This window comes from Cyprinus carpio, chromosome B2, assembly GCF_018340385.1.
Source record: "Cyprinus carpio isolate SPL01 chromosome B2, ASM1834038v1, whole genome shotgun sequence".
In the NCBI taxonomy this organism is placed as follows: domain Eukaryota; kingdom Metazoa; phylum Chordata; class Actinopteri; order Cypriniformes; family Cyprinidae; genus Cyprinus; species Cyprinus carpio.
The window spans coordinates 887,958-910,337 of record NC_056598.1 but is presented as its reverse complement, the minus strand read 5'-3'; the positions used below and the strand labels follow the sequence as shown (position 1 = coordinate 910,337).

Sequence of the window (22,380 nt, the reverse complement as noted above, 5' to 3'; positions counted from 1 at the left end):
GTTGAAAGATGTTGATTAAACTTATTTAATCAATACACATATCTCTCTATCTCTCTCTCTCTATCTGGACAAAAGTATTGGGACACCGCCTTCTAATGAACAGGTTTGACTACTTTCCAATGGTACTGATTTCCATGGGTGCAAATTTTAATGCACATAATGATATTCTAGTTAATTCCACACTGACTGAAGTGATTGATTCAGTGAGTGTGGAAGAACTTGACTGGTCTGTAATCCCAACTGAACACTTCTGGTGTGTTTAAGAGATAAAAGCTCATCACCAAACATCATTAAATGCTTAAACATTAAGATTTGTACTCATGGAAATTACTAAAGAAGTCAAACCTGTTCATTATAAGGGGGTGTTCCAATACACACAAAATATATGTGTCTCATGATTTTATGAAGTTTTGATATGCACACATCCCTTCTTTCCACTCAGGCTGTTTAACAGGTGCTTCGGATTTTCCAGACGTGCACTAATTGTAGACGTAGGATCTTATATATTTCAGGTGCTTGAGATGAACCGGGTTTTGCGACACACTACAGTGGTGTGTTGCGTATGTAAAAAGGTCTTGTCGAATGGCGTTTAAAGATAAACAAATCCGGACGTGTTTTATTTTCATTTGGCTTAGCTTTATTAAAGTTCGGGGTTTTGTGGTATTTAATGAGGGAAAAGGTTTTGATTCAGCGGGCTCTTTTAACAAAAATGTATGGACAAGCGAGTCACTTGATCGAGGGGACGAGAAGCTGAAATCTGGAGCACAGGTTGGGCGGCTTCTTATTTGGCAAGACCAAGCTTCAAAATCACGGGGTGGTGATAGTGTCCGTCTTTCTTCGGAGCTCAGTTCTCGCAGTCAACCTGATGAGAACGCATACCAATCAGATGATTCAGGTAATGATGTCCCTGTGATCTGCTGAATGCATTTGTAATGTACTAAAATTACAGAATTAAAGATTGCATAGGCAATTTTTCAAACACTTACAAAACGAATTCCTGTAGTTCTTGTTAGTCCATATTGTTAATCATTCAAAACCTTTTTCTTGCACTTCCGTGCAAAGAGAATTCGTATTCGTTTTAATAGCATGCTGTTAACTATTCCAAATTGGACTTGTCTTTCTGTTTACGTTTTCTGTATGTTTTATGAAGGCTGGATGAAGCTGCAACCTCTTTGGGGACAGGTTTATGGTCTAAACACCCTCCATACTCCAACAGTGGAAAGGCTACTTGGAATGAAACCCAAGGTGGATTGTGTTGGAGATTTAATGACATTGACAATTCATGGAAGAGAGGCTCCTTTTGGGTCCAACTTTCTTATTGACAGAGGTATGTTTTTCCATTGCCTTACTTTTTATGGCTCAAACTTTGTCATTTGCCTTCCAAAATGATAACTTCTGTTATTAGTAAAGGTTTTTTTTATTTTTTATTTTATTTTAGGAAGCGTCCCACCGCTTCCACTGTCACAGTTACCCTCAGAATGTGGCCATAGGTTCTTGAGAACTTGGAGAGACTTTGTTTTAATTATACCATATGATGGATGTTACGTAATGCACGAGGTTTGCATTTATATTTTAATGTAAATCGAGTATAGCATATATTATTCTTTCTGACCTCCCCCCTTGTGTTTTCAGAGAGACACTTTTGTTCTTCCCTTACTTTGGTGGGGATTGCGTGTGAAAATGTCTTGTTCCTCACTTACCTCGGTAAAAAGTGAGCCAACGGTCTCCTGCTACACTAATGGCATGATTGTGAGGCTGCATGGCGGAGTCTCGGAGAACCTGAAGATCAAAGGTAATACAAAGGTTCATGTTTGTTTACATACAGTCATTGCCAAAAGTTTTGGCAGTGATATAAATTGTTTCGCAAAGTTTGCTGCTTCAGTATTTGTAGAGTACTAAAAAAAAAAATGATAAGCATATAAGTTTAAAGGCTTTTATTGGCAAAAAATATGGGTCAATATTTACAGTGTTGACCCTTGTTCTTCATAACCTCTGCAATTCGCTCTGGCATGCTGGACCACGCTCCTGGGCCAAATCCTGCCTGATGGCAATCCATTCTTGCCTTATTAGTTTTCAGAGCTTATCACAATTTGTGGGCTTCTGCTTGTCCACTCGCCTTTTGAGGACTCACCACAGGTTCACTATGGGATTGAGATCCGGGGAGTTGCCTGGCCACAGATCCAAAATTTCAATGTACTGATCTTCGAGCCTCTTCTTTGTCACTCTTGCTTTGTGACATGCTGCTCCATCATGCTGGAAAATGCACGGATCATCAGCAAATTGCTCATGGATCCTTGAAAGAAGCCGCTCTTGCAGGACGGTTTGATGCCATTCTTTATTCATGGCAGTGTTTTGGGGCAGAATTAGGAGAGAGCCCACTCCCTTGTTTGAAAAGCAACCCTACACATGGATGTCTCAGGATGCTTCACTGTTGGCACGTCACAGGACTTGTGGTAGCGTTCACCTTTTCTTCTCCAAACAAATCGATTTCTTAGATGTGCTAAACAGTCCGAAGGGAGCTTCATCAGAGAAAATAAATTCTTCTGCTGTCCAATCCTTGTACTTCATGCAGAATTTCAGTCTGTCCTTGATGTTTTTCTTGGACAGAAGTGGCTTCTTTGCTGCCCTTCTTGACACCAGGCCGTTGTCCAAAGGTCTTGGCCTCGCTGTGCGTGCAGATGCTCTCACACCAACCTGCTGTCATTCCTGAACAAGCTCTGCACTGCTGGAGACACAATTCTGTAGCTGATTCCTCAGGAGGAGACGTCCTGGGCTTGTTGGACACTCTGAGACGTCCTGAATACTTATTCACTGCAGTCAAACCTCTCTCCTTGAAGTTCTCGATGATCTGGTAAATGGTTCTTTCAGGTGCAATATTCTTTGTAGCAATTTCCTTGTATGTCAGGCCATTTTGATGCAAAACGATGATGGCCGCACATGTTTCTTTGGAGATAACCATTGCTAACAAGAACGCAATGATTGGAAGTGCTTCTTCCCTCCTTTTATAGCAATCAGTCTGCTCTGACAATCTATTTAGTATGATACCGATTTTACCTGACTAAAACTCATTCACACTTTAATGTGCTGCTGAGATTAGTCAGTAAGTGTAAGCTGGTCTTTGGTGTTGGGAATTGTGGCAGATAAGCAAGTTATTTTTTTTTTTTTTTTTTTTTTTTTTTTTTTTTTTTTGTGAAAAGTTCATTTTTTGCCACATGAAGCTTTTAGCAATTATTAAAAATGCATCTGAACACTCTACACAATAATCTCAAAACAATGTGAATGAACAACATCTTAAGCTGCAAACTTTGCAAAACACACAATTTGTCACTGCCAAAACTTTTGGCCATGACTGTAGGTTGATATGAGCTTTACAGATCTAAATTTGATTAATACTGCTTAAATCTAGTAATGAATGAATGGCAGCCTCTTCTGAAAGTGTCAGCTAGATGTGGATACAGCTTGGTGTCACATTCAGAAGGTGTGGTCATCCATGCCCCATTTATGCCATGCACTGAGCCAAAGGTATGCAATGTTCTACATTTTACCAGAATTTTACCCAGTCACACATCTCGAATACACTAATCTTTTGCCTTGCTTTATAGGATGGGATGTTCACTCTCAGCATGGCAGTGGAGAGAGAGTTTAATCTGTCCTGCCCAGCACTGTCGCATAGTCTTCCCATAGATACAACTAATTTTGTACATGAAAATGAACTTATTTCTATACCTCATGCTCTGACTTCAGCACTCCCTCCCGTTACAATTACTACAACTACTAAAACCACTCAGCCAAGACAAACTCCTGCAAAACCTTCAACTTTCACAAGTTCAATTAAAAAATTGCCCACTCCTCTCTATTACATTCCTGGCCAGCCAGATTTTAAACCTGTTACTCCTAGATACCCTCTTCTCCTTTTTCCTCCAAATATACCACCAATGATTCTTCCTCAAGGTCCTAAAATTGTGGGTCCCCCAACTTCTATTACCCAGAGGCCACAAGCACCCGTTTACACAAAACGTCCTCAAACTTGGTACCCTAAGCCCAGCTTGGGTCTTACCCACGACCCCACTCATCAAAGTGCAGTTGGGCTACGTTATTCAAGAAAACCTTTGTTGCATCCTACCAAGGCACAGACAGCTCCTATCGCTCCCTTACTAAAACCCACAGACAGTCCTCAAGATAAGCTGACTTTCACCATGCCCATTGTCCCTCCTGTGCAGTGGGCACCTATGTTTCCTCCAAGCGGTATGGTGTATCCCTTATATCCTGGAAAACCTGAATTTGTCGCTCCCTCCTTGGAAGTCTTTCCTCAGGTCCCCTACTGGCCTTATCACTCCCAAACGAGTCCCTCTGAACCATATGCTCCACCAAAACAAGAGCCTGAACCACTTACACCCACCCCTACAAGAAAAACAGGACCACAACGTCTCCGCCATCCATGGTACAAATCCTTCCCACCACATCATTCAGAAATGCAACCTGTCCCCAAAAATACGTTTTCCACCTCTGGGGCTGTTGCTTCCCAGTCCACCATATATTCAGAGAGGTCTGAACAAGTTAAAAAGCTGCAAACTTCTGAGCTTCCATACAGAACAGTTGTTAAGGGTCCTCCTATGCACTTACGCTCTGATTTTACCCCAAACATGTATCCTACCCCTTCACTCCCTAAATTTCCTGAAGTTGTTCACACTGCTGCCCTAATAGAGGCTTCCCCAACTCCAATTAGTTCGTCCCATGCACATTCTGTTCACTGTCCAACTTTCTGCCCTGGACCCCCTTCAGTGTTCTACCATCACCTTAACCATCACCATTTTGGTCATCCTCTTCAAATGTCTAATTTTGAAATTTCTAGTACAACTAAAATTACAGGCCAAATGCTGTCATCTCCTGTTATATCTCCAGATTTAAACCTCTTTCCCCTTATTAAGGGTAAGGGTTATAATTTTGGCCCACTTTACACAAAAACAGTTCTGCCACCAGCTTCAGATCATACAGCAATGCAATATTTGGTGGAGAATCCCCCCATTAAGAGTACTGATGCCCCTGATACTTCAAAGCATTTTACTGGGCCATCCATGCATCCCTACATTTTTAGGAAGCTGGAATCAACTGCTGCCTCTCCACAGCCTACAATGAAACCTGCTAATGTTGCTTCTGTAATACGCCATTTGGAGCATTCACAAAATAGACCAGTTGCTGAACCTCTTGCCTATTCAAACCACAGTCCAAGCCCTGCAGTTAACCAAGCTGAGATGCAGCAGTATGTTTCACCATTGGGACGTGACACACAGCCAATGTTAGTTGCTCCAAATAATGCTCCTCCTTTTGAGAAAATGTTCCAACAAGACATTTCTTTGAAACTCACTATGCCTCCAACTCATAGAAAAAATGCATTTATGAATTACGGGCAGCAAGCTGCTAATTTGAATGCTAAGCCTCCTTGGTCTAATTCTCTTACAAAAGACTCTTTCACCCAGATGTCATTACCTCAGCCAACCAATAATCACAATCCATCTGAGCCATTGAGTTTTCATCCCTTGATGCAGATTCGCAACTCTGTGCCAGTAAAGAACCCTCCGCTGTATTTCATTTCAAATGAAGAATCAGTGGATCCTGTTTTTAGGGGCCCAAAATTATTTAACACGCACTGGGTTCCTGCTATTCAATCCAACAAGGATGCATTACTCTCCAGCTCTCAAACAGATGGTAGGTGAAACAGTTTTCGGTGTACTGTAAATTGGGCAAAATGGTGCAGCATAACCATTGTTAAAGTGCTTTTTAATTTTTTTTTTATATAGGTTATAGAAGGCATCCATCCACTGTAGACCGAGTAATCTGGAGAGATGGAATCGGTGCCAACTAATAATAAAAGTGTTTAAGTGGGAAAACGGTTATGTGCCTTTCTTTTTAAAACTCTAATTTGTTGTCTGAATTTTTTTTTTTTTGAGTTAATTTTGAGTCCTCTATTTTTTTAGGATAACACAAATCTTTCAGAGTCACTATATGCACAATATCTATCATGTGACCGTATAACAGCATTCAGGGGTTTTTCTTAATGTGGGATATTCTAACTATTTCACAACGCCATAAGGTGAAAACTGATTATTCATAGAAAAAAAACACACTGAACACAGATGGATAAACACTGTTAGACTGGGAAGCATTTTATTACACCACAGTACAACACAGGCACAGCCTTGATTTCTTCCATAACAAGAAGACCAGTTTTTGTACCTGCTTTGTTATAAAACATTTACTCCTGAACAACTGCACTTATGAGTTTGGTGGCAGCCTCAGAGCTCAACAAGACGAGTTAATAATATCTGGGTTGGTTCATGAAATGTGACTAGGTCAGAAATGTTTCTTTTTTCCTGGACAAACGGGAGCAAGGAGAATCGGCTCTGAAAGAAGGGTTGCTTTTTCTGACACTGTTGCATCTACTGCTGGCGCTTCTGGTGCAGCGACCTCCCTCTTTACAATAGGAGCTTCCTTTGCTGCTGGCACCCCCACTGCTGCTGGCATGACCTCCATCAATTCAATGGATTCTGCAGAGAGCAGACCACTTGCCGAAGGGTCATGTAGGGCTGTCAGCTTGTGATGTTTGAGGTCATGAATGGCAGGGTTGTGCTGAGGTCCAAAGGTGTGTGCATGCAGAAGCTGTTGGACTGGCACTGTGCCGTTGCTCACTTGGGCCTGTCATGAATAAAGGAATTAATAAAGTTGTATAGTGTCTTTAACTCTCTACTTTAGCTTAATCTGAGTTTGAGGTTTAGAGATCAAGGGCACAATTTCTGTGCCAGTAATGGTGCCAAATGGAACTGACTGATATTATAACATTAAGGTACTAATATGCATGCCTTTTTAAGGGTTAATTAGGTACAAATGTGTACTTTTTGAAAAGGTATCACCCCAGTGACTGACTCAAACAATCATACTGACTTTGGGGAGGGACTTTTACCTGATTGGTACTAAGAAATGATAGAAACCTAATTTTATTTTTGCAATTCTATCTGGTGTGTCTAGAGGCACATAAATTACACACACCACCATTAAGGTTGTTTTTAAACTAAATGGTATAATTGACCAAAAGAATTAAGCTCAGTGTGATTTTTACTACATTTAAGAACATCTTTGTTTACATCAGTTTAACTTGTCCCAATAATTCCTGTCAAGTCTACTCGGTTTTATGATTAGTTAAATTTTTTTAGTAATTAAAGTTCTGATGAAGAAAAAACAATAAACTTACCACTGCAGTTTGTGTTTGATTTAGCATAAATCAAATATCGATTAAAGGCAGCCATTACATTTTCAATATTTACAATTATTGTATTGGATTTATGTGAAATAATAAAGTGGTATTTACGGGGGCAAAGATTTTGCAGTCAACACCATTGGCAGAACCTTCAGCTAGACAGAGTCCATGAATCTAAAAATAGTCACAAATATGAATTACACACTTTGAAGTCAACATGAAAGACTGTGATTTCAGGCAAAACAGGATATTCAACAGGAGAAAATGTAGGACATGAAAAGTGGGCGTGCAGAATGGAGACAGGCAAATGGATGGGGTGGGGTTTAAGAGGGCTTGGTTTCATGTTGACTTTGACAAACATTTACACAGCTGCACACCAGCCAAACTCTCTCGCACTCAAACATATTTCAATAATCTTACAGCAACAGCATGATTCTGAGGGATGCATATATCATCATCTTGACTTGTGCAGTTAGTCCCAATAATGGCATATTCTGCAAAGTACCTGGGTCCGCCACTGACAATCTGCAAAATAGAAAACAGTACCATATTGTCTATTGGAAGCTTTATTGTCTAAATATAATTTTTAGTATTCCATGCACATTACCTGGGATCCCATGCGTCCAATTTCAAGGAGTGCAAACTTTGTGTTTAGAGTATTATTTTTATTGAAATAATCTAAAGATGTTTTAATGAGTTGGATGCCATCTGTGTCATTTAAAGGAATGAGTTGAGGGCAGCCTAAGCATTCATCCACTGATTCTAGACACAACAACAAAAAATAACAAAGTGTCTCCTTTCTGCACTGTGATCAGGTGACAACAAATGTATTTGTTTTTTCAATGATTTGCGTTTTCCTCTTACCTGTCTCAGTTGAACACTTGAATGCCACAACAGACAGACCTAGAGTTGTATTTGCCAGTACAAAATCACAATCTGCCTCGATTGCCTAGAAGAGAACCAGAAATATACTTAATTAACTGCAATACAACATTTACGACAGTACACATGAATAAAGATAGTTCTCACCGTATTAATTTTTTGTCTGACTGGACAAAGGCTCACAGGTGTTGGATCCAAGACATGACACGTAGTTTCAAGAAAATCTAGTTCCAAATGATACGTGTCTGCTTGAAGTGGCTACAAAAAGACATTTGAATCTTAAAGCCCCATTTATACCAGTAATAAAATGTGCTAAGTGATGATTTTGATGTAAAAAAAAAAAAAAATGAATTTAATTGTAGTGTGGATCACAATGTTACATATTCAGAAGCGCATCAAAAGTGTGCAACAAATACTGTAGCTTTATTAAAAGAAATCTGTTAAGTGTATTCATATTCTTTCAGTGGAACGAAATAGTCATATAATACACTCTACATTTTTAAACCTAATGTTACTAACTCTCATACACCACATGACTGTTACAACCCCCATCACACAAGCATTGTTCACAATCATCCGACGTCTTACCCTGGAGACGATCTTGAATTCGTCAATTTGATTTAGGACATGTTTGTAACCGTGCGTGTGCTGAGCGTTGAGGAAATCCTGTGCCACCAGAGCCGCTGCTTCAGCCTCAGGGGAATCACAAGGGGGCAAGCTGATGGTGGGCATCAACCCCTGCGCCCATGACCCTGTTACCAGGAGCCCGAGAACAGTGAGCGTAGTGCAGAGCTGCATGCTGAACAACAACCTGATCTCCTGAAGCAAATGTGCGGACAGAAGGTGACTGAGTATGGTTTGCTGTATATATATATATATAAATACAGTGTACTTTAGTCTTGACCAAATGGTCAATGTAAAGATATTCTGTCTTCTGTTACGTAAATGACACCAGTGAACCATCTTTGGGTGCCAAAACAAATAGAACTGTGCAATTTGAGTGGGAGTTCAAACTGAAGTTTGGTTTGGGGAAGTTATAGTGCTTTTAAACTTTGACCACGTCCTTGGTGATAAAACTAACATGAATGGAGCTGGATTGAAAACATCCAGCTTCCTCTCCATTCATTATTCAAAGTTTTTTTTTTTTTTTGAATGTGCTCATGCAATGCATGTCGTTTTAACAAATATAATCCAAAAAGTAAAAGCCTTTGATTTGATTAACTTTGATTAGATTTCACTTACTTCTAAAGATGCTTCTAGAAGTGTTTTTGCTGTGCTTATCGAACTCCTAACAATGAAAAGCAAACAAAACTACATGCAAAAACTTGTTTTTCTGAAGGGACTCTATTTGCCTGACTATTGCGGAAATCCAGTTCAAATACTGTACATCGGTCAACAATATAAGGGATGCTTGCAAACCTGATTTGATCTAGAGTTGCAGAATTAATATTCTATTTTATAGTCTATATTTCCACATAATTCCATTTTTTTTTTAAAAACACCAAACATTTACCTTAATAGCTTTTCATTTGTGATATTCTGATCTCAGCAACAAAAAATTAATTCAGTTTTCGTTCAGAAAACAGCCATTCCTTCAGTTTGAAACACTGATATTTATTTAAAAATACATTTATTTCGATGCTCTAATTTTTGTGAATAGTTTAAAGATTTGCAAAAGAAATCTGCTATATGGGTTGGATAATGGAAAATCAATCATTGAGGTATAAAAGTCCAGGATTAAATATTGACAGAAAAGAAACATTTGATGATGTGAAAACACTGCTTTTCTTACCATTAGAATATGACAGTTGGTTATAACACTGGGCTTCATACATATTATGATTTACCACTTTTTTTTTTGTAGAGTTTTGAGAAGTTATAAGAAACATTTTGAGAACATTTTTAAACAGATATTTATGAGGAAAAGGAAGGCACACGAAAAAAGCCTTTCACTCTCAGATGCTATTATGTGCACAGATCTGAGTTTTTTTAATTTCACTATTATTCTAAAATGTTTTCTCTGAATTATTCTTCAGAAGCCGCTGTTTATAGTGCTATATTAGCAAACAACCAATCACATACTGGATTTCTCAATGAATGATTCTTCAGCTACCAAGGATTACGACTTCCCCCTTTAATAACATTTTAAAGGCCTTAGCCTATTGTGTCCATTCAACATCAACCCACGTCTTCCTCAGAGTGTTTGAGAAGGAACGGTTTTTAGTCCTAGTCATCATTGGCTGCGTTCCACTCAACCTCTGGATCATCATCTAAACGCAAAATGAGGTATGACAACAGCTGGAAGATGTTCTGCCACAGGAGCAGGAACACATAGACGTAGAAGTCACTGACGTCGATCTGACAGTGATCTCCTGCAAAGCTTATCTCACACACACACTGGAACCTGTTGATCAGGTTGCGGCAGAAGCCTCCATTAAGGCAGGGGTCAGATGCACATTCATCCAGCTCCAGCTCGCACCTGTCAAATAATATCAGTCATTTTAGATGGAGGGATTCACACGATGAAGAGCAGCGCTTGAAGGCCATCTTCCGGCACATTTTAAAAAGCAGGCAGAAAAACTCGTTTTTTTCTAGCTCTCTCCTCCTATACAAGTCTATGGGATTTTACCTTTATTTAATCATCTACCATTAAGTCTGATTGCTTGGGGAAGATTTTCATGTATATTTACTATGATATCACACAATTTAACCTCTGCAGGTTCATATTCTTACCACTGTCCAGTGAATCCAGGTAGACAGTCACAATTATCCTCTACAGAAGAGCAATTCCCACCATTGAAGCAACTGTAGTTCCATCTCTCGTTCCCGCAGAAAGACACAGGAAGTTTAGGGAATCTAGAGAAAAATTGGATAAAAGGATAACACTTAGTACAAACTTGTTCTATTAACACCTCATTTCTAAAGCATGATCAAGCAAAAATGTAATGATTTTGAACAGCAAACCTCAACATATAGCATAAGCAAGAAACACGTGAAGTATGTGAAGAGAATAGTATGTCTGAATTCACAGTAACAGTTATTCATAAAACAGCAGGACAGAAGTCCCTGGATGACCTATTTCAAGTGAGATACTGAAGTGCATATCTGATAGACTGTTTACTATCCCATGAGGCCACGGGAAAGGAGTTGTGAATGGCAGTGAACTTTTGAACTGTTGTCAAAAGTCACGACAATGACAACGTGATGAATGTAGTTTGTCTGGATTACATTCATACGGCATAGAACTTTTTTTTTATTAATTATCCATATTAAAACACCAGACATCTAACTTAAAAATGTGTCATAAATAGAATATATCACACATGTACCTGTGACAGCAATAAAGAAAAGTGGAAGAGGCCTGTATTTTGTTTTCTAGTCAGTCAGAAATGCCTCTGGCTGTCGATTACAGTACTTGTTCTGATTTTCTAATACGTGTAAAGATGTAAAGACAGCTATACATTGTAACATTGGTACTAAAGGATTTTACAAATTATTTTATTGTGTCCTCATCTTTAATTATGTGGTGAAAAGCTGTGCAATTAGTGATTCGACTGTACATTATGCCATAAATGTACATCTTGTGTGAACTTAGTTTATTAGGAACTGTTTTTCCTTTTCGGAAGCTTTATGTTTAAAGAACTAATAAAATATTTTTTCATTTAAATCAAAATTTCATGTCTAATTATTTACTTGTGGGATAAGTATTATTTTGTAATTATTTACTTGCAATCACCAAGTTGGGGTTTATTCTGCAATAACTACTGGCTGGATGTACACTATCCCTCAACTTATTAATGCAGAGTTCTGGCATGGAACTCTAGATGGCGCAGTCCAATAGGTCTAATTCAATCTGACCTAATAACATTATCACATGGCACAGCTGATTGGTTTTCTTCTGTATTAGTAGTCAATGAGCTCACTGCTCAATATTCAAATTCCTGGCTTTTGTTTGCTGTAGCAGTCTGCAGCACACTTCAGAACAGCTGTAATCGACATCTAAGATAAGTGAATGCTTTTTTAATCCATATCGCTGTGTATATTTGCGTGGGCTGCCTTACTGAATAGAAAAATGTGCAACCATAAACTAGTTTAAACTAAGTGCCATGTTAGCAGTTTGCATTGTATGCATCATCGAAATAGTAAGCAAATTAGCAGCAGCATTTAGCATCTGTGTTTACAGCTGGAGCAAAGGCAGTTTTAGAGCATGTAATCGCTCTGAGGAAACGAAATAAGCATTCTTGTGTATGCATTTCAACTGGGGTTCACCATATACATCGGCGCAATCTCAATGTTCACGTTCGTTTTTCTAAGGTCAATTTTTTCATCGTGATAAGTGTGTGGTTGACTTCAGCTGCACGCACTGTCAGAAGCACATGCTTATCGCAGTTATATCGATGACAGTGTTGCGGAAATTATGCTATTTAGTGTTTTTTATTGAGATCACTATCTATGGCTGATGTAATTCTGAATATAATGCATTATGGCTAGTGTAGTTCGGAGAAATGTGCTCATTGTGACATATGCTCTAGCTGTGCTAAGTAGTTCAGGAACCGAAGAAAGAACATTAATATTCTGCTTTTCATTTCATTCAAGTTTTGTCCACCCAGAAGTTTTGTGCACTGTAACCCTGATAACTTTTATCTACACCAGAGAGTAAATGGCATGCATCAGCTAACTTTGTCCGTCTCATTGTACGAACATGATTTAACCAGCTGATACTCTGCCGCTGGGACTGATGAAGTGTAGAAAATAACAGCAGATATCAAATTACTAAATTATGATATCTGCTCAGGTGGATGCTGGGCTCTTATCTATCGGATTGCAACATATATCCATTTTGTTAATTAACTTTAAACATAGTGCGCGTCTAATTAGTGTTAAGCCAGTCGGCATGGTAGCCCAGGCTCACATAGTCGTAGGCCACAATTGTTAAGTCGGACGGCGTTGTAGCCCACGCACACATAGTCGTAGGCCACTATTGTTAAGTCGGTCGGCGTGGTAGCCCAGGCTCACATAGTCGTAGGCCACTATTGTTAAGTCAGTCAGCGTGGTAGCCCAGGCTCACATGGTCGTAGGCCACTATTGTTAAGTCGGACGGAGGGTAGCCCAGGCACACATAGTCGTAGGCCACTATTGTTAAGTTGGTCGGTGTGGTAGCCCAGGCACACATAGTCGTAGGCCACTATTGTTAAGTTGGTCGGTGTGGTAGCCCAGGCTCACATAGTTGTAGGCCACTATTGTTAAGTCGGACAGCGTGGTAGCCCAGGCACACATAGTCGTAGGCCACTATTGTTAAGTCGGTCGCCGTGGTAGCCCAGGCTCACATAGTCGTAGGCCACTATTGTTAAGTCGGTCGGCTTGGTAGCCCAGGCTCACATTGTCATAGGCCACTATTGTTAAGTCGGATGAAGGGTAGCCCACACTCACATAGTCATAGGCCTCTATTGTTAAGTCAGTCAGTGTGGTAGCCCAGGCTCACATAGTCGTAGGCCACTAGTGTTAAGCTGGTCGGCGTGGTAGCCCAGGCTCACATAGTCGTAGGCCACTAGTGTTAAGCTGGTCGGTGTGGTAGCCGAGGCACACATAGTCATAGGCCACTAGTGTTAAGCTGGTCAGTGTGGTAGCCAAGGCTCACATAGTCATAGGCCACTAGTGTTAAGCTGGTCAGTGTGGTAGCCGAGGCACACATAGTCATAGGCTACTATTGTTATCCTTGTATTCCACCAAGACCAAATACATTAACATTGTCATGTACATTATCATGCCAATCCCTCCGAGAGTTGTCATGACAGAACTATAGTAAGTACATGTAACATGTGTAACATGCTTTTTTTTTCCCCCCAGACCTCCAAGAATCTCATTCTAGCCCCCAGTTTGATAATTAATATTTATTTTCAGAAATCAAACTCACGGAAACCTGTCGATATACCATGGAAGCTCTGGAACTCTCTCCCTGAAATGAAAACAAAACATTAATGAAACATTACATGCATGCATGCGTATCTAACAAGATATCGCTGAAGACTTCATCTGTCCAGATGCATTGCAGCACTCTTAAAAATAAAAGCCCCAAAAGGGTGTTTTTGCAGTGATGATGCCATAGAAGAATCATTTTTGGTTTCCCAAAGAACCTTTCAGTGAACAGTTCTTAAATGAACTATTAAAAAAATCTAAAGAACCTTTTTCCACTATAAAGAAACTTTTCTGTATTTGAAAGGTTCTTCATGGAACCATCGATGCAATTAAAGAACCTTTATTTTTAAGAGTGAGTAATGAACATGGGAAACATATTCACCTGCAGAAAGGACCCGTCGTGTTTCTTGGACAGAGACATGAGTAGCGTTTCAATCCTCTTAGGCATGTTCCGCCATTGCTGCACTTGTGGTGGGCACATACGTTCACTTCAGTTTCACAGTGCCGGCCGGTGTAGCCTGCATCACACAAGCACTCATATCCAGCTGAGATCGCTTTGCAGGCTCCGTGAACACATGGGTTTGATGCACAGTCATTTACAGTGAATTCACAACGCTGGCCATCCCAATCAGATGGGCAATGGCACTTGAAAAGATCGAACAGATCTTCACAAACCCCTCCATTCTTGCAAGGGTCAGGCTCACAGACATTAGATCCCCAGCAACCGAAGTAGGGAGTCCCAGAAGTCCTCAGAAAGCGCTCATCCTGGGGTCTGGGCTGGTTCATCTCCATGTCACTGTAATATGGCAATGCAAGGCCTCCGATCTCCACCAAACCGAGACAACCAGCAAAGTTACCCTCTGAATCGGGTCCCAAGCCTCCTAAGATGATGTCCACATCGTCTCTGAGGAAATCCAGATCTCCTGAGGCTGTGAAGGAGACGGAGGGTTTCTCCCAGCGCTCATCTAGAACTATTCTCCATCTGGATGACTGGAGGACTGGGCTGTCCATGCTGAAGTCTGCTTTGTGCCACTGACCATCATTCACCAGATCCAGGCTGTGGATATATACGTAGGAGGTTTGTTTTTCTCCCTGCAGCTCTAAAACTATGTGCCCATCTTGAATGGAAATGGTAATGAACTGAGAATCGCGCTCAGCATGCAGTAGAGTCGCATTCTGCTGCCTGGTACGGAAATGTATTGAAATGCTGCTGAGGTATCGCCGTATTTTTCCATTGCCATGATAGGTGATTATGTGGCTGTCACTGCGGAGGCTGACATTGACCAAACCTGCAAAGCGAACAGGAAAAAAGCATAATTTTTTTTCTTACGTTTTTCTGTACTAAAAATCAAATAACATGCATACAACTCACAAACAGAAGATTAAAAAATCATCATAGCTCTTTCACTGCACATACAGTATATAAACAGAATCCTCAGCCCATTCAGAAATTACTTCCAAAAGCAACTACATATCTTACTTGCCTTCACAGTGTTTCACACTTTTTATGTAAAAGTTTTCTTTAAAATTGGATTAAACTATTCTTCCAAAAAATCTATTTAAAAATCATTTCTTCCCTGCAACATACTGTACGTTTATGCCATTAACACGCTCAAATGCACTGTCTCAGGACAAGCACAAATTGCGTGGCAAATCCAACAAAGGATAATCTTTCAAGCTTTCATAAATCCTAAGTATAGCTACACATGACAATTATCATTATATAACTGAACTCTGGATAGGTACCACAGATGTATTAATGCTGAGACGTCATCAACCTTTTCTTTACCTTTTCTTTCAATAAGAAAAATATTCATAGTTCAGATAAGGACAACATATTCATACTGACATTCAAAGCCCTGAGCGTGGGCTTGACACGCGGCAGTAGATGGACATGGGGACAGCTCACACCACCTGACCTCCTCACAGCGCTGTCCCGCTGTGTTGGGTGGGCAGCTGCACGTGAAGTCATCCCACATGGAGTAACACACACCTCCATTCAAGCAGGGATTACTCTAGAACAGATACTCACAATCACTCATCACAGTACATATTGTCATTTTAAACAATACATTTACATTTATACATTTAGCAGACACTTTTATCCAAAGCGACTTGCAGTGCATTCAGGCTACATATTTGATTTTTTTTTACCAGTATGTGTGTTCCCTGGGAATTGAACCCACAACCTTTTGTGGATGATGAAATTGTGAATGATGTAATAATTCATAATGTATGGAGATTTATCATATTTTTCATAATTGTTGATGTTTTAAAAATACTTAAACAGATTAATCATATTTAGAAAGTTGAACAACATGTCTACAAATGTTTGGTCGAAGTCATGCATTATTATTCCAGAATTGTGAACATTGTAAATGATGTAATCATTAATAAATATATGAAATGCATAATGTTTTCATTAATTTTTGATGTTTACAAAATATTCAAACATACTTTCAGACACTTTAGTAAATTGGAAAAAAAATTTATCATTCCAAAATTGTGAACAATCTGTGAATCATTCATCATAATACATGAATATTTCTATTTTTCATAACATTTGAATTTTACAAACAATCAAACATATTAATAAACAAAATGAGAAAGTTTATCAAATTGCAAAAAGGTATTCCTCAAGTCATGCATTATTATTATAGAATGGTGAACACTATAATTGTCATTATCATAAATAACATATTAATATTTTTATAATAATTCATAATATGAATGTAGTTTATTAAAATATTTAGAGTATTTTTATGGCTCAAGCTAAGCGTTATTATTCCAAAAATGTGAATTTTCATAATATTTGAAGTTTTTATATATATATATATATATATATATATATATATATATATATATATATATATATATATATATATATATATATATATATATATACTGTATATAAAACATTTTTTTAATGTATTTATTTATATAGGCTATATAAAATTGAGCTTATTGTGAAGGGAAGCATTCCAAAATTGTGAACATTGTAAATGATATAATAATTAGCTAATTCTTCTAATTGTTTCTGTTGTGAAATAAAAGCAAAATAAACTATGACTGGTCACTTCTCATGTCAATCAGACCAGCCTTTCCTGTCAATTGGGCATTTGTTGGCCAGAACAGAACCAAACTTTGCACCAATACTGTAATGATGGATCTGTAAATGAAGCTTACAGTGCAGGAGTCGTCGCCAGTGCAGCCGCGCATGACTTTCACAGAGCTCTGGAGCCGGTAGGAGCTCACCGGGACACTGACGGGGTAGAACTGCAGGCGTCTTCTGTTCATACGGAGATCCTGGATGCAGCCCTTGAAGTAGCCGCCGAAGGCTAGCGATGCACGGCGATTCGGTAAACCCCCCACATGCACCGCATCTCCAGCCTGGACCAGCACACTGCGGATGGGGACGCGGCCTTGGCTCTTAGCAGACATAAACAGAGACAGGGATTCTGGCTCCACAAGCACAGTTATGAGGTGAAAGTGACCATCACTGACTGTTTCCCTTCCTAGCAGGCTTTCAAAGTTGTTGATTTGAACTTTGACCTTTCCATCCTCTAACCAGACCCGCAGATACTGATTGGTAGTGTTGGAGAGGACCAGGAGCAAGCCCTGTGAGCGGCGCGTGCGAACGAACATGGACACGCTGTTACTGTCCCCTGGATTGTCTTCTACTGTGAACACAGCGTAGCTCTCCAGATCTTCACTTCCAAACCTTGCAGTCACATACTCTGATAAAACAAAAGTGAACAGCAGTGTTAGAGAAAGGTACAATAAAGAATATGCACAAGACTGTTTTTTATTTTTGTTTTTTGACCAACAAGATATTTTCTGTGATTGCTGTAGTGTTTATGCGCTCAGTAAGTGATATGCAAACATAAATTGCAGTGATTTTCTTTCTGCTTTTTATTACTTAAATCGACAAAAATGTATATACTACTACAGTAAAAACATAATAAGAATTCTAAATATTTTTAATATCATGAATATTATAATGAACAACAATAACAACAACAAAATGTGTGCAATTATAATGTGACAGTCAAATATAACAAAATGCAATATTTCTAAATATAGAGTTTAGTAGTAGTAGTAATAATATCAAACAAAATAGCATTTGTATAATGCATAATATATGAAATTTCATCACATTTTTCATAATTTTAAATTTCAGTATTAAACATACTCAGAAAGTTTAGCAAACTGCAATAAAAGAAAGAAAGATATGGTTCAAGTCCAGCATTATTATTTCAGAATAGTGAACATTGTAAATAATGTAATCATTCATATAATAATATCAAACTAAGTAGAATGTTTCCAAATATAGATAGAATGTTTAATATTATACACAATATATTATACATAAATAACAAAATAAAATGTGACAGTCAAATAAGAGAATTGAATGTTTTATCATCATTATTATTATTTTGTTATATTAAAAATATTTATTATTGTTGTTCTTGATGTGATAACATACAATAACATGTCGTTGTAATAATAATAATTATTCAATAAATGTGTTGTGTTGTCTATCCATTCCTAACAAAATTAGTTTTGCTCTCTGACACTGAGCGTAAGATAAATCGCTGGTGGTTACTTTCTTGGCAGGATCTTATAGGGTCTTATAAAGTTAGCATGGATTAAATACACCTGTTAATATCACGTTTCTTTAATCCACAGTTCAGGTGCGGCCGGTTTAACCTTCCCTTTGCACTTTGCAGTCCGATTGCTTTTGCATAAGAGTATGTCTGAGTGTTTGTCGATGCCTGTTTTCTTTAGCACTCTAATCTCATTTTATGTCTTGGCACTAAATTTGACCCTCCGATGGGCGATAAATTTAGATTCCCTGCTAAGCAGTTTTATCAATGACGTTGCTGTAGAGATAATGGTGACCAACGATGAATGTTCATTCTAAATTATTTAAAATGTTATCTTGGTTTAATCAGAAATAAGATATTTTAAATAGTATTTGTAGCACAGTCTACAGTATTTGGACACTTGTGAATGTCATTGCATGTGTGAAAACAAATGAGAATTATGTAAACAAAAAAAACAGAAGAATTTCACTCCAAATAAGTGGTTCAAAAAGTGGAGCTAGTTCTGAGAGAAGTCCTACAGTCTAAAACATCCATGAAATCTTTCTGTAGTTTTTTTATAGTGGAAAAGGGGTTCTTTAGATTTTTTAAAAATATTCTACACACTAAGAAAAAAAAATGGTTAGTTTAAGAACTGTTCACCTGAAAGGTTCTTTGCGGAACCAAAAATGGTTCTTCTATGATATCACTGTGAAACCCCTCTTTAGAACATTTTATTTAAAAGGTAGCAGAATTTGTTTGCAGATCACACTTGTTTCGATATTTTGAATCTTCTGCAATGACTTTTAAATGTGAATTAAATAGATAATTCACCCAACACTGGAAAAAAAATATATTATGGAAGTCAATGGCTACATGCAACTGTTTGGTTACCAGCATTCTTTAAAAAATCTCTTGTGTGCTCAACAGAAGAAAGAAACTCATACAGGTTTGGAACCACTTGAGGGTGAATAAATGATGATAGAATTTTCATTTTTAAGTGTTTAAATCCAATTCTGTTCTATGCAAACTAACCCAAGTAGTATAATGTGAGAGCGATCATACCATCTAAACAGTGCTCGCCCTCATAAGGCCGATGGCATTCACAGCTAAAGCTCCTCCATCCAGTCTTGACACATCTGCCTCTGTTCTGGCATGGGTTTTCCTTGCAGCGGTCCCAGTCACTGCAGCCCTGTTTCACATTAAATTGATTAGCGGGAGTCTTCTGCCCCAATCCGGGCACCACTACGCGTGAATCCAACCACACATCCCTCATACATCCCAGAAAGCCGGAAACAGTCTCTTGCTCTCCTCTTCCACCTATATAGAGATTCTGGATCACAGTCAACTCAGACAGACCTGAACCCAGTTCGGACTCTGCTTGATCGATCTGTATTTCCATACGACACGTGTCCTCAAGGCAAGACGGGTCTGTAAGACTCAGCCCGAGCATGTTGTTGCACAGCGAGGCCTTGACCGTGTGCCAAAGGCCATCAGAAACGATCAACGGGAGCTCTATAAGGACACTTTCAGCTTTCATTGCTCTCTGCAGTGAATGCCGTAGCCTTCCATCCACTAACTCCAGCGTAAGAAGGTGATCTTCAACTTGGCACTGGAGCAGAGTGGCCGCTGCCTGCAACGTGCGGAAACTCAGAGTGACATTCAAAGGCTCCAAAGCATTAGTGAGGTTGGTTTGGACCTGCATGAATCCTCTTTCTTCAAAAGAGAAGGTGGTGGACGTCTGGCATTTCGTTCCTGTGAAACCCTCAGGGCAGATGCAGCTGTATCGATGCCGTCCTTTGTCTAGGTACGGATAGCAGGTGGCACCGTTCTGGCACCAGTGACGTTCACAGCCGAGCAGGATTACCGTGCAGTACGGCCCTCCATAGAGCTGTCCATTATAGCTCGTTCGGGAACAGTGACATTTGTATAGTCCATCCTTGTTCTCGCACACGCCTCCGTTCATGCACGGGTTCATATCGCATCCATCGATATTCTCCACACTGCAGACTCCTGAGGCAGAGGGGAAACAAGACGTTGTGAACATCATTGATGAATTCTTGTTGATTTTTTTTTTATATCTTTCTGAGATATCACATTCACCCAAAAATGTTTTTTTTTTGCTATCATTTGCTCATCCTCATGCCGTTCCAAAGCTGTGTTACTTTCTATTGTGGAACACACACACACACACACACACACACACACACACTTAAATTCCAAAATTGTTTTCGTCCATACAATGAAAGTCAATGAGGTCCAAAATAACACTGGACTCTACTGACTTTCACTGAATGGACAAAACACAGAGACACTTTTCAAACTATCATCTTTTGTGTTTTACAAAAAGAAAGAAGTCTGAATGCTGGTTTGGAACAAAAATTATAATTTTTTCCAGTCACATTTGTTTTTGATCATAGCAATTTAAATAAAATGTATGAAAAAATCAACAATAGTTTAATAGTATTTGGTATGTTCTTAAACTTAACTTAGCAACTTAAAATATTAAACAGTTTGTGTTTACATTGTTAAGTTTGTTGGTGAGGGTCTAACTAACATGCTTAGTTTGCTCACTGATTTGTTTTTGGGCAAAGTATGGGAACACTCAGCGTGAGATTTACTTAGAACATTTTCACTCAGAAATCTTTTGTAAAATTCATAAATAATTATAAAAAAAGGCAAGTTACATTGAATTAAACATCAAAATTTGAAGTATAAAGACTGTATTTTTATTGTAAAATGCATTTCAATCTTTGTTTTATTTATAACTTTGAAAACCTTTTTTTTTATAGTGAACTTATAAAGGATAAATAATTAAATTAGTATATACAACTTATTTTGCTGTACCTATAACTTTTTCAGTTTGCCCCAAAATTATAACCGTTCTAAATCATGATTACATAATATATTCGCTTAATTTAATTAGCGTAATCAACTTAATTTAAAATGACTGAATTTGCATGTACAAACAATATTATTTTTGTGTTTATATTAGTCCAATGAAATCACAGATCAACTTTTACTAAGTCAGTAAACACAACAGAACGTATACCGGTAAGAATACTGTTTTTTTTTTTTTTTCAAAAACTGATTTTTTTTTTTTACAGATTTCGTGCTTCATGAACTTCAAATATGATGATTTGCTTTAACAGAAGCACTGCAATCACATTCTCTCCAATACTATTAAAATCACATGAGTGAGGATTCATGGAACAAAAGCATTATGCATTCATAGACTACTAGCCATTAACAGGCCTACTAACAATAACCTCCTACACAAAGCACAAACAAGTTTCTAATATAATCCATAATTATGCCACAAGATAAAACTGTTATGAAATTGTTACCTGCATAGAGCAACAGGACAATCCAGAAAGAAATGCCTGCTCTTGACATGGTTTTAGTTATGAACGGACTAAACAGGCAGAAGACCTAAAACCAGCTTTGTAAAACACCATTACCCTCACAGACTTCCTCATTCATCTGTGTTTAGGATGGACTGACTTCTCAGTGGGTTCAGCGTAACCTTTGGGATTATGGTAATGCACTTACATGTCTAATGAACTGGTGTGAGGCCAGGGACCGGAGCCATGGCTAATCTGAGAGAGCTCACGCATCCTCACCTTATGGACCGTATGCAGCTCTGAAATGACAAGAGCAATTCTTAGACAGTAGAACTCTACTATAAAGGCATAATCCACTATTTAGACTTCAAAGATTATTTTTTAAATCTGACGAATAGAATCA

At 38.5% G+C, this 22,380-nt stretch overlaps 3 protein-coding genes across 3 annotated transcripts; 1 reads left to right on the top strand and 2 right to left on the bottom strand.

The window, feature by feature from the left end:
- The first annotated feature begins 472 nt into the window (after nucleotides 1–472).
- LOC109068085 lies at nucleotides 473–5,888 on the top strand. The gene is made up of 7 exons (XM_042717664.1): nucleotides 473–895; nucleotides 1,151–1,327; nucleotides 1,439–1,557; nucleotides 1,633–1,792; nucleotides 3,407–3,522; nucleotides 3,603–5,706; nucleotides 5,799–5,888. Exons 1-7 carry the CDS (start codon nucleotides 583–585, stop codon nucleotides 5,861–5,863), a joined length of 3,054 nt encoding a protein of 1,017 aa, XP_042573598.1. The 5' UTR covers nucleotides 473–582; the 3' UTR covers nucleotides 5,864–5,888.
- Nucleotides 5,889–6,139: 251 nt separating this feature from the next.
- Nucleotides 6,140–9,000, bottom strand: LOC109068083 (alpha-2-HS-glycoprotein-like). The gene is made up of 7 exons (XM_019084946.2): nucleotides 8,723–9,000; nucleotides 8,282–8,392; nucleotides 8,117–8,201; nucleotides 7,860–8,014; nucleotides 7,673–7,777; nucleotides 7,364–7,426; nucleotides 6,140–6,693 (listed from the first exon to the last, which is right to left on the bottom strand). The coding sequence occupies exons 1-7, from the start codon at nucleotides 8,930–8,932 to the stop codon at nucleotides 6,352–6,354; spliced, it is 1,071 nt and encodes a 356-aa protein (XP_018940491.2). The 5' UTR covers nucleotides 8,933–9,000; the 3' UTR covers nucleotides 6,140–6,351.
- Nucleotides 9,001–9,732: 732 nt separating this feature from the next.
- Nucleotides 9,733–22,119, bottom strand: LOC109068080 (protein crumbs homolog 1-like). The gene is made up of 8 exons (XM_042717665.1): nucleotides 21,981–22,119; nucleotides 19,699–20,646; nucleotides 17,237–17,787; nucleotides 15,900–16,065; nucleotides 14,433–15,339; nucleotides 14,049–14,090; nucleotides 10,868–10,990; nucleotides 9,733–10,613 (listed from the first exon to the last, which is right to left on the bottom strand). The coding sequence occupies exons 1-8, from the start codon at nucleotides 22,027–22,029 to the stop codon at nucleotides 10,361–10,363; spliced, it is 3,039 nt and encodes a 1,012-aa protein (XP_042573599.1). The 5' UTR covers nucleotides 22,030–22,119; the 3' UTR covers nucleotides 9,733–10,360.
- Nucleotides 22,120–22,380: the final 261 nt, after the last annotated feature.